The sequence below is a fragment of the Amphiura filiformis genome, chromosome 9, assembly GCF_039555335.1.
Source record: "Amphiura filiformis chromosome 9, Afil_fr2py, whole genome shotgun sequence".
In the NCBI taxonomy this organism is placed as follows: domain Eukaryota; kingdom Metazoa; phylum Echinodermata; class Ophiuroidea; order Amphilepidida; family Amphiuridae; genus Amphiura; species Amphiura filiformis.
The window spans coordinates 27,133,334-27,146,060 of NC_092636.1; the positions used below are offsets into that span (position 1 = coordinate 27,133,334).

The 12,727-nt window shown below is 38.7% G+C and overlaps 1 protein-coding gene across 1 annotated transcript in view; it reads left to right on the forward strand.

Moving 5' to 3' along the window:
• The window catches only part of LOC140160822 (uncharacterized), an 84,980-nt gene that overhangs the window by 27,631 nt on the left and 44,622 nt on the right, over positions 1-12,727 (forward strand). Inside the window, 1 exon segment of the mRNA XM_072184132.1 lies at positions 3,735-3,792. Coding sequence (XP_072040233.1) covers positions 3,735-3,792 — 58 coding nt within the window.

Consider the following 12,727-nt stretch of genomic DNA (forward strand, 5'->3'; position numbering starts at 1 on the left):
CCTTTCTTTCACACACTCATTTCTCACCCTCTTGCTTTCTCACTCACTCTGTCTCCTATGTGTCCTGTCATTCAGTACCAGTATCTTTCTCTATATTCTCTATATATATCTCTCCCTTTATCCTCATGTCTTTCTCTATTTTGTTTCATTAGTACCTGTCAGATTGTTCAAAGTCAACGAACTTGCCTGATGATGCATGTGATGCATCGTCATAGTGAGTTCCCACATCCATTACAAAGGAAATCACTCAAATCTTGGGCATGCACAACCAGTATGATTTCTGTATACAATCACTAAAAGCATCTCAAGTTTATTGGAATACCTCTATTTTTATCCATTTGAATAAATCTAAACTCAAAGGGATTTACAATGCTCTTGTGTTGTTTTATACAGGAAGGTTAACAGTATTTAACACACAAGGGATCATGGTTTAACTGTAGAGGATATATCAGTATTTCTACATCAAATCTGTGAGAAAATGGATTTGTAAAAGTTCTGCTTCCTTCTGTACAGGGAAATCATTCCATTTTACGCCTACATTGTACATTAATAACCCTAACACTACTACACTGTGTCTCATCTCAATTTGAGAGTAACGCCATATTAGATTTTGAAGTGGCAGACTCGAATCAGTGCGTTTAAGCGGTTGCGTCGTCAGTGTACGGACAAATCGTCCTTATACGCAAGTGGATACACCCCCCAGGATTATAGCGTGCGCGATTTGAATCTGCCACTATGAAATCCAACAAGGTGTTACTCTCAACTTGAGACGAGACACAGTATAGACCGTACAGCGACTGCTGGACCATGCATGCCACATGATACAATTGCATAATCCGACCAAACTATGCACGAAACCGTTGGCTGGGCAATGGTCACACGCGTGGCTTGCTACCCCACGATTTGCTGGTTGGCACCCAAGTGGTCAGTGGTTCAAAACCGGACAGAGAAAATAGCTTTTTCTTCATCTTCTTTCTTCCTTCCTTCCTTCCTTCCTTCCTTCCTTCCTTCCTTCCTTCCTTCCTTCCTTCCTTCCTTCCTTCCTTCCTTCCTTCCTTCCTTCCTTCCTTCCTTCCTTCCTTCCTTCCTTCCTTCCTTCCTTCCACATCAGCAAAAAAAGCAGAAAGGGAGCTGGGGTTAATGCATCAGGGATTGTGTGAAGTTCAAAGCAAACACAAGTTCGAGTCATAGGATGGCATCATATACATGTAATCAGCATAATTACCATTGCAAACTGAATACAAATGAATAATTTATCAAGAGAAATGTTACGAGTTACTGATGAGTATTCTTGGAGTAAAAATAAGTCAAAAAGGTCTCACGTCTAAGGACTAAGTTCATTTATCCTTATTCAACACTGAGAGCTCCATATTTGACTTCATATTGTGTGGGTATGAGATTTTGTACCCAACACATCCAAAGGTCATTCTATTAATGTACAAACATATTCGGGTTAAAGAACTGTGTCCTTCCAATGAGAATGTTTAAGATCCTAATGTTGTAAACTTTGCACTTGCTGTGTAACCAATTGAACCATAAGTGAAAAGGTTACTGCCATTCCCCCTCTCCATGATGTTACAGCTTCCTCTTGACCTCCCGCAGACTCATTCCTCTGTGACCACAGTTGCTACTGGGAGTCGCTAGTATTGGCAAGGGGAACCTATAAAGCATAGGCAAGCAGTAAAGCTAGGCAGTACAGGGAGGCAAGCAAGCCCCTTGTCATTGACCCAGTTTACCCCGGCTAATAAGACCTGTCAGTGAGTGAATCTCATGGTGGCTTGACTTCATAAATGTGCAGTTATCCACGTTGCCTGGACAGTTATATATATAGGGAGCTTCCTATGCAGGGTATGCTGGTTATAGCAGCAGTATGCAGTAGCAACGTCAAGTGTACTCTGTAGTAGTTACAGCCAGCTGTAGATGATAGTTGCGCACTCTGTCAAGCGCTTATAGTGCATTTGCATCACACCCAGTGCCACCTACCTCTTTGCGTTCTCAGGAGCTGTCCTGATGGATCATGGTTTACAGCCATAGCTATTGTGTCTTGCAACATCTAAAGATTACTACTGGATGATCTCAGAGCCTGGCTTATGAGTTGGTCATCCTACAGGTAGAACATCTATACTAGCAAAGGCCTACTAGTTCTACTGATGAGCTGCATCTTGCTGAAGATTTGATATTCCACCTGTGTGCCTATCATCTTTATCATCTAAGTGTGCAAGGATCACTGGGTTATTCAGTACAGTTGTTTATAGGAGGCAAGTTTAGGTGACAAAACCTTTCTGTGATAAAGGTTTGACTCGATTAAAGCTGTTAGTAATGTGTGAAGCCGTCCTAGGTGCACTTATGTTGCATGTAGCTGGTGCTAGGGCCTTGCCCTCTTATGGCTGTATTAACAGAGTTACCAGGTAGGCAGGGTGTTCTTTGAGTATACTATTCTTTTTAGGGAATGATAAGTTGCATGAGTCTGGGTATGAATACTACTAAAGGCTGATAAAAAAAGGATGGTGGAGCTGCCTTGGTTGCCTCCTGTTGATGAATAGTTTGTGAGCTTCCCCTTAATTCTAGCATATCCCTGATTCTAGCAATGAGATTTGCATGCGACTTCTAGGCCTTCTCTACCATATCAACAGGTGCTGTGATGCTTTCACTGGCAGTTTGTATGCCCAAAATAAGTTTGCCAATGCATAACTTTAAATTTACCTTTCCCGGTTCTACTGGAAGAATGTACATAAAGCCCTTTGCACTTGATTCCCCATCACATATTGGGCTGTTACAGAAAAATATGTATAGTCCCTGTAGAGGAGTACATTTTCAATCAAAGAAATGTCTGGATTTCCAGGTTTGCGTCTTGAAAACCGACTGGTATTCCAGTTGCCAATGTTACTGGAAAAGGCTTGGAAATGCAATAAAACATATAAAAAATGATGGAATTGTCTGAAATGAGCCCCTCAAATTTAGGATTTTTGTTTGTAATTTAAGTTTTTGCTATATGCTTTTGTGTGTACAGAAATTTTGACAAGTCTAGATTTCTAGCAATCACAACTGGTCAAAATGTCTGCAAATCCGAACTCCTCCATCTATTTCCTGGAATAGACCATTATAAAAAAACAAATGAGGAAACTTTTTCATTTTGCTTTATTCATTATTTTCCCCACGATTCGTTATCAGTCAAAATACTGAGTTTAACGCACTCTTCTATAAGTCAATTTACCCAAAAAAGAAAGGAGGCACGTTCCAGCAGGTGTTTTATGTGAAACAAATTCAGATCATGAGCTGATTCAAACAAATGTACAAATTCAGGGTTTTTACTGCAAACACGCAACTTGTTTTTTGAAAAATCGTGCGACTGAATTCAGACATGGGTGTGAATTTCAAACACTCTCTCTGGTTTTACCAATTTTATACCATTCTCAGTTGGACCAATAGTTTGCTCTGGTTTAAATTTGTTTTGCATATTTTTATTCTGCAATAATTATTTGGATCATTTGCAACTATTTAAAATGTAGGTAATTTCATTGGCAGAATGTCCGCATTCCTGCTATTGCTTTCTGTATTTTTGTTCAAATTTTTGGTTTTCTTTTCTCTTGCGACTTGAATCCCTAGGCAAAGGCGCATATAAATACTTCTTGTTATGTTATGTTATTCTTTGAAATGCATCATTCATACAATAGAACTGAATCAGAAGTGCCAAAATAATAATCAATATATTTTTTGTGTTTTTGTTGTTTCAGTGGTAAACATGTAATAAGTCAAGAACATCCGTGTATTAGTAGACTTTCACCATCTCAGGTAAGTTGGTTTCATCAGTTTTTTTCATCCGTTTTAAACTTATCACAACTGCAACTTAATGTTCCTGGACAAATTCAGATCAGGGAAATGCATGTTCCCGGGGGAGGAGGGGGGGGGGCACATCAAAAACTTTTGGTGGGTATGTTCCCCGGAATTTTGAGGTGGTGGGTCTTTGGGAACTGGTGGCGTACCGGTAAAAGGGGGTCTTTTGGAGCTGCGAACAAGTGAATTAGAGACTTTTGGAGCTGCAAACTGTCAAAATCATGGGTCTTTCTTGGCTTTCTGGTTGAAAATTGCCTAAAAGACCTGAAATTTGAGAAATGAGCAATTTTGGAATCTTTTAGAGCTGAAAATATCAAAATAAAGGGTCTTTCAGAGCTCTATTTTGGTGAAATACAGGAGCTGCGAAATCCAGAAAGGGGGGTCTTTCCAGGGGAACATACCCGTATGGTAATTTGTGTTAAGTGCCTCCCCCGGGGCATGTTCAGATTGATTCATGCCTTGATCATGTCCAAACTCCTGATATCATGTGGGTTGGCTATTTGCTGGATCAAATTGGATCACATTTGAAATGAGGAGGAAAAGTAATGGAACAATGTGAAGTATGTTGTGAAAAGTTTGTTCAATGTTTGATAAATTTTCTCCAAACTATCCACCGAATGTTCAGCGGGTCATGATTCAAAGCAGTGTAGGAAATCCAGCAAGAATCTAGCTACCTGTTTTAACAGGTATTAAAATACCTGTTCAGGCTAAAAGGTACTAAATTGTATTTATACAATTTCTCGGTACCAGTGCCAAATTTGACAAAAAAAAGGGTAAAAATTGGTGTAGAAATTCAGTTTAATTTACTCAAAGTATGAAAAGACGAAAATTATTGCTTCAAGATAACTGCTGGCCTAGACCGGACAGGTTCATTGGACCGGAAAACATATCGGATGAGAACATAAGATATGTGTACCATTCCTTTATACTACACATGCTCCAAGGCAATTGCATAATTGAATACCTGAGTGGAAGAAGGGCCCAACTCCATTTTTTTACGAAAATGAGTTAGACCCAGCATTTTATTGCCAGTAGACTGTGTTTCCTTGTGTGTGATAGATGAGCCAAAATCCACTCTCGAAATAGTCTTCCACTTAATCTTAATCATGGTTTTCATGGAAGAAAGGCCCAACTCCATGGAGTTGGGCCCTTCTTCCACAAATATTGGGTTAAAGAGGAATTTTGTTCATCCATGAATTCTGCTTTTCACTACAATAAACATTCTTGCTAACATATTACATGCTTCTATTTGTGCAATTAATGGATAAATACCAAATTTCTGTCGCCATTTATAACACATCTGCTTACGGAATTGGCGCTTGCAGTATATTAGTGGAAGAAGGGCCCAACTCCAGCTCGTATTAAGACCTGTACCGTTACCATGGAAACATCATATATAATTTCGAATGTACATTTAATATTGTTTGTTCATGTATCAAAGGTCCCCTGAAGATGAAAACATTCTGTCTATAAAACTTTTCCAAATATTAAGTGTTTTCTTAATATCTCGAAAACAGTTTTGATGGAGTTGGGCCCTTCTTCCACTCAGGTATTCAATTGTTCTTGCACTGTGAGAAGGTTGTCTCATTTTTGGCAAAGAAAACATGTCGGATGTCATTGTTGGAGAAAATTGTGTCAAATTCATGTTTTGTGTTCAGTGTATTCCTATCCCCCATTCTGATAACCTGTGTTTGCATGATTCTTTTTATACATATTCAAAACCTTTCATGGTGTGTAACATCTTTTCTTCAGCTGCAACTAACATTTATAACATGAATCTTTGTGTAGGAGTAGCACTATCCATACCTTTATGTTATTCTGGACTTACCATGAAATGAGAGATGGTCTCTTGTAGGGTTGGCGTCGGCACCATTTTTTTTAATTCAGTATACCGGCGTCGACACACGTCGACATAAAAAATTCTAAAAACTAGCTTTTCTGGCCAAATTTTTTGTTGAAAATTAAAAAAAAAAAAAAAATTTTGATGTCGACATGTCGGGATACGTGTCGATGTCAACATTATGTCGACGAATAAGGCATACTCTCCAACGTGAGGTCAACGCTGGCCTTAGTCTCTTGTCTCAACCATTGTATTCCTACTTTTTTTGTCACATTAAAAAGTATATATGTGACTCCTCGCCACAACTGAGCCCGGATGTCGCCAGTGCCACTATTGAGATATGCTCCATCGAACTTAACAATAAACAATAGGAAAGAAAGGATTTATTGACTGTTTTATTGATTTTTCACTACTTAAATGTCAAGTACTATAGACATGATATACATCATTTTAAAGCTAATTTCAAGCAGAATATTTTGGTTGAATATCTCAAAAATGATGATTGGCGACATCCGGGCTCAGTTGTGGCGAGGAGTCACATATATTTTCTACTAATGACCACTCAGAATAAACTAACTTTGACCTCTGGGACTCTTTCGTGTTCAGAAGCTAATCGGGTGTCGTTGACAACATGTTGTGCAATGTATTTCATACAATTATGTAATTCTCATTACAAGTTGCCTTCAGTTTATTTTCTATCAACTATTTCAAGATTTGTTCTGATGAAACAGTGGACCATATATGTGAGCGCCATGTTCTTTCCACGTACTGGATATTTTATTTTTTCTAACCTTAACTGTAATCTTGTACATGTACTATATCCCTAATCTCAAATCCTAACACCAAAACATGTAACCCTAATCAACACCCAAACCAAATTATATTATTCTAACCCTAAAGATTTTGACCAAGGTGATGTCGTTATTGGTTGCCGAATTTTGCTCCTTGACTCGCATTAACAAATGAAATTCTATATGTGGATCCTGGGTTTTTCTACCAATAGTCAGTTTGTACCGAAATTCCTCCCCACAAGGTAATAGGCATACCGTAAAAACTTGATAGTTAGCATATGTGCTTACTATCAAGCGCTTTTAAAACGTGCAGACATGAAGAGCCCCATCCACAAAAGTGTAAAGGGTTTTGAGCAAATCATCGATACACATAGTTATATATATGGACAAGTAAACCTGCAAATGTGTGTCACAACCCCATTAGCTCAGTTGGTAAAGCGCCAGACTTTGGTACAATTTCATATTTTCAAAAGAGCTTGATAGTAAGCACATATGCTAACTATTGAGTTTTTACATTATATTGCATAACAATAGATACAATCATACAAGGGGATCTAGATAGATCGCAGGTTATTGCATCTATCTCCTTTGTTATTGTGGGAAGGAATTTTGGATGACTTCTGGAGGACAAATTAACCCAGGATCCCAGGCCCAGGATTTGCGTATTGAGAACAACCTGTGATTTGACAGGTCTGTGTTCCCTGGTCTGTGTAAACTTTCCATATAGACCATTGTCATCAATATTTTGTAGGTTAAATTTACTCAATCCTCTTGAGTATAATAATTGTATTCATTTGTGTCAATCATGATTATATTACATTGAATCACAGTCCATACATTAACCTTTGACAAATTTGCCATATATTACAAAGATAAGATAGCAATGCAGACTATATGTATCAGAGTGAAAGCTTTGTTTTGAAATCTTGTTAAAAAATTGAAATTTGTTTGGTTTTTGAATTGGAATAAACGCACTAAGCACTTAGAAACCTTTCCAAAATGTGAAAACAGAAAAGTAATGTTGATTTTGAGATATAGTCGAGTTTGAAGCATTTTTTTCAAAGCACAGATCCCGGCACAGATGTGGCAAGTGGCACTGAAAAATGATAACAATTATTGAAGTCCTAAAAGCCAAGTGTGTTGTCATGGCAAGTCCTCAAAAAATTTGTCTTACGGAACAAGTCACCACAAGATATGAGAGGATGCTAGAGGGGTACGTAGTAGGGTTTTCATAAGACTTGTGTTTTGAGGACATGTGTCGTGCACAAGTTCTTCATTATGAAGGGTGTTTGTAGTTCAGGTGGAATTCCGGATAAATGCTAGGCAATCGTAAACACACAAAAATAATGAGAAGTGATCAACCCATCATTTATTATATGAAATTTGTTTAACCCCATAAGAACTACCTGCCGATTGGCCAAAATGAATATTGTGTCCAATTTTGAACCAATCAAAGAGGGTATTAATAAGGTCATATGCAAATACAAGTTTGACCATAAATAGTTGAAAGCCTTATCATAACTGACAATTGCATGAAATGAGCATTTCAAGTTATCAACCAATCAGAAATGCCGTAAGATGACCAGTAGTGTCCAGGGGGTTAAACTCCCATTTCTCGCCACTTTTATGGTGGAATTTAACGCTTCGCACAGCCACTCTGTTTTGCAATTTCGCGTGTGTAATGCTCATGTTATGGAACTGACATATATTATTACCATGTCTCGATGCAATATATTGGGGTGTTGTCACTCAAAGACCTGCTTACAGAAATGTATTGCAGGCAGTACTGCACCTTGCTTCAATATTATCATAATAGTTCAGGTTCTTATAATCGGGACTGACATATTTTGAATTCTTAAATATTTGAGAATGTTATTGCAATCTTATTGGTTCTTACCCATGTGACATGACACGCTATCACACACTTTGATGCGTGCGTGTTGATGCGATACTCGTACACGCTATTTGAACCAATCGGAGGTGCATAGCTACAACGGGACTAGAGTTATAAGAGCAAGTACACAAACAAATTTTGGAACTTAAATACCCTATTAATGTACATCATTTCCCCCCATATGTCCCCACCATATCAATTGATCAGGTATCCCAAGTATTCTGTACATTGTTGTGATATGAGTAACCCTGTTTTCCTGCATGGTGGTCAGCCTGATACCCAGTCAGATCCTGTGCTGCCAACAGATTCTAATCCAGCCATTCTTCCCACCCTCATCCATCCAACCATTTATTTAGGATGTCAGCCTTAGGTGATATATTTTATTGACCGTGAGATGACTTAACGAGAGCTGTCAGATAAGGAACTATGGACACAACCCGAGGAGGAAAATCTAGTGGCTATGTCTCCTAGCTTCTCCTTCAGGGGGACAACACGCTGTATGATTTTTCTTGGAGAGTTTAAAGATGCAGGAATGGGATCTTTAAGAATCTGACCATCCGTACTGGCCTGCAGTAAATAGGATGCTAATTACTTGGAGCATTAGGTCAGAATATTATATCATGTGAAGTTGTATTTGACAAATCAATGGGGTACCAGGGGGGGACTTTTTGGGACTTGAACCGTCCATGAATCAATTCTGAGAAGGTTCTGGGCATTGTTAGAAGTCGCCACTGCTTCTTCGGCTGTTAATGCCCCCCCTCCCCGCATGAATGTAATACCTATAAAATGGTGTGGGGGTGTGGTTTGAGCGGTGTTTCCTTTTAACTTTATGATGGTGATTTGTAACCCACATCCATACCTTAGAGTGGTAATCGGTATATAAATGATCAAACGGGGATGTGCCATAATCAATTTTGGGCCTCACCCTTTGCTATAACAATGGCCCCATTTTCATAATCAATTTCAAATTTTCCCCCGAAACACCCCAATTTCATGGATTTTCACTTTTGGAGTGGAGCCTAAATGTCAAAATTTGGGTTTCTTGTATAAAAATGGGTCAAATTTCATGGAAAATTGACCAGTATAAAATATGCGGGTCTACTTTCAGATTCTCAGAGGCACAAGCTCCGGGGGTGGGGGTGGACTCAATAAAAATGGGTGAGAGGGATGTGCAGCCACATTGACCCCCATTTTTCAACTCCCTCTCACCCAATGACCCACTTTTTTGTTTTACTGAAGTCCCTCTCACCCAATGACCCCCTTTTTTGTTTTTCTGTCACTAAAAGACCTCCTCTTTTCAAGAATTTTAGAAAAATTTCTCACCAAATTTCTCACGGTTTTTTTCATTAATTTTCTTTAAATTTTTCAAAAAATGTCAAATTTTGATGAATTTTTGAAAATTTTATATCAACTTTTATGTTTTGACCCAAAAATGTTCCCAATCTCACGGAAAGACCCCCTTTTTTGGTAAGATTTTTCCCAGTCTCGCCATAAGATCTGACATGTTTGGGGCCATCTCACCGAAAGACCCCCTGTTTTTGGTGTCTAGGCTCTCACCGAAAGACCCTTAGTTTTGAACTGCTGTCCGCACATCCCCGTGACTTCCAAAGTCGAGTGCCCCCCCTCCCCTGGGCCCAAACTAAGCCTGAATTATTGAACTGAGCAGCAGTGAGCCCCGAGCATACCTGTAAATAGAGTTTTTCAGTTCTTTTTTTTATTTCCCAATTGATCCCCCTATCCTATACATTGATAGCACAGGAGACTGAAGATGTCACTCTGTAAGAAGAAGCTTCATGCTAAAAGTACACTGACTTGAAGATGATACAGATAAACCTACTTGCGATAATTAACATCCCTTCAAATGTCATTTCCCGTAAAGTCAATATTTTTTTCTCTATTTTGATTTGAGAGACCTTGATTTGGTATTCTGATATTTAGATATTCTGATGAGCCAAAATGGTCTAATTTCCAATGGCAAAGTTCATAACCCCCCATTCAACGATCATATATTAAAATTTGACCTCATTTGTGGAGAATGAGTTTTTGTACTCATCGACACATTCAAAGGTCATTCTATGACTGTACAAACATATTGGGTAGAAAGAACTGTGTCCTGACAGATGAGAGTCAGAGAAGATTTCATATACTTCCCATAATGCATTTCTCCTGTTTCAGTTTTCTGTACTTATTTGCTATACATTGCAATATGGGTTGATAGTGATGAAATGTACATTGCACCTCAATGAACAGAGCATATATATCCAGATCCTGCAAAATATGTTTATTTCTTGACTATCGACCCATGTTTAGCCAGTCTGTTCTCAACATGAAAACAAAGGGAACCAGTTACAATTTAGTAAATGTAGGAGTGTCATTTGATGTAATAAGTTGATGCGTCATGTTGCAAAGGATTCTGGGAAGAAGTAAGATATCTGTGCATGAGAGTGTTTGAAATCCTCGGGTAAGTGGTAGTCTAAATGATATCGCACATAATTGCAATTGGTTGCTTTTGATCAAAATTATTTTAGACATTATTTGTTCTTTTATAATGCTTCAGAATTAAGCAACCATCTTTTCTAACCTGTCCATGATGCCCTACTCCGTAGGATCTTAGATTTTAAGGTTAGATGGCGGTGAAATTATCTGTTTTATTTCGGCACCAGAGTAACCGTGGCAACAAATATACACTAGCATCAATTGATAAATATGTAGAGATTGAATGAGATATGAAATGGATGTTGCTGTAGTAACAGGTTGGTTGTGTAAAATGTTTTGAACATTTTTGAAACATTGTTGTCAATCATCGTAGGCCATAAATGTCCTTTGGGTAATTTTGAAAATAGGCTGATGAATTCTGGTAACTTTGCTAGCTGGCGCATGCATATCAGCTGTGTTTTGTAGCACATACTCTGCTATAATACCTGTGTAATCCCAAATAAGCCATTTCTAAATTGCTCTCCACCTGTCGACACCGATTTACTCAGAACTTGTTCAGATTACAAAGTACAGGTTTGTCGTTACCGCAACCATTGTGTTAATTCCTCGACGTGTGAAAGTGCGTCTTTAGGGATTTCCCACCAGGGGAAGCTCTCTGTGCAGCGATGACAGGCAAGCCTGTGTCAGAGATCTCTCGCTCACTCGATGACGGGTCATGGGTCAATCGCAGGTGATGCGGGTCGCTCGGTTTTGGGCACCAGTGACGTGGTGCAGGGAGGAAAGAGCTCGTTGATTGTTGTCATTGCTTGCTTCCTTTAATTAGTGCTAGAGATATCACTAGCATCTCAAACAACCTCATCTACAAGGAAGCAGTTCATTTATCCAATACTTGTACACTTATAAAATGATCCAAGAAATGTATTGGGTACGCAAACTCATACTCTCCAACGTGAGGTCAACTTGTGAGGTATCCTTGTTGTATGGGGGTCATGCAATAATGCAGTTGAGAAGAGACTGTTTTGGTGTATGAGGTATGTTGCAGTGAAATTTCAAGAGCATGTCATCATGTTGATTTGAACCAAGTAACATGAACATGGCCGGGTTGTATGTTCTGAAACTTTAATTAGTGGTTGCGGAGTGGATGTTGCTAGCAGGGATAGCAACTCCAAAACATAGTAAATGTGATTGGTAAAGGGGCTATTCCAGTTGAAATCCATACACCAACTGTGGAAGACATGCCATTAATTTTCTACGCAGGGGGTGTAGATTTCAAATAGAGTCACCGTGATTCAGGTAACCCCATTTGAAATTCACACCCCCTGTGTGGAAGAATAAGGCAATGTCTACCATAGGGGGTGTGTGGATTTCAACAGGAATGTGAAGAGGTTCAGAAATGAATAGGCCTAGATATTGGAACAACAACATGAGCAAGCATTAAAATGATTATTATGCCAAAGTCTGATATTTATGTGGTAAAAGTATGGGCTGCATTTATTATTAATAAATTTATTAATTTTGAAATCGAAATAAGGAAAAGAACACTTGGCAATGAAAAATGTATGTACTGTACTGGTATACTTTATCAACCATTTATTGTCACAAATTATCATAGGCGTAGATCCTGGGGGGGATGGGGGGATAAATCCCCCAATATTTTGCCAGGGGAATGGTCCATACAATCATCCCCCAATGTTGACGGCTGTATGTGGGTTACTGACCATATTAATCTCATATTTGGCCATTTTAGCCCCCAAAGTGCAAGATTTTGTACGCTGCTGTGTTTTTAATATCCATGGACACTGGACAAATGGAATATCAAATATACATAAATAAACCATCCTTATTTTCTGTGTTAAAATATTGTGAATGCAAATTATAGTTCTTGAGCTGGACATGCATATAAATGGCTGCGATCATGAAAAAACACCCCTT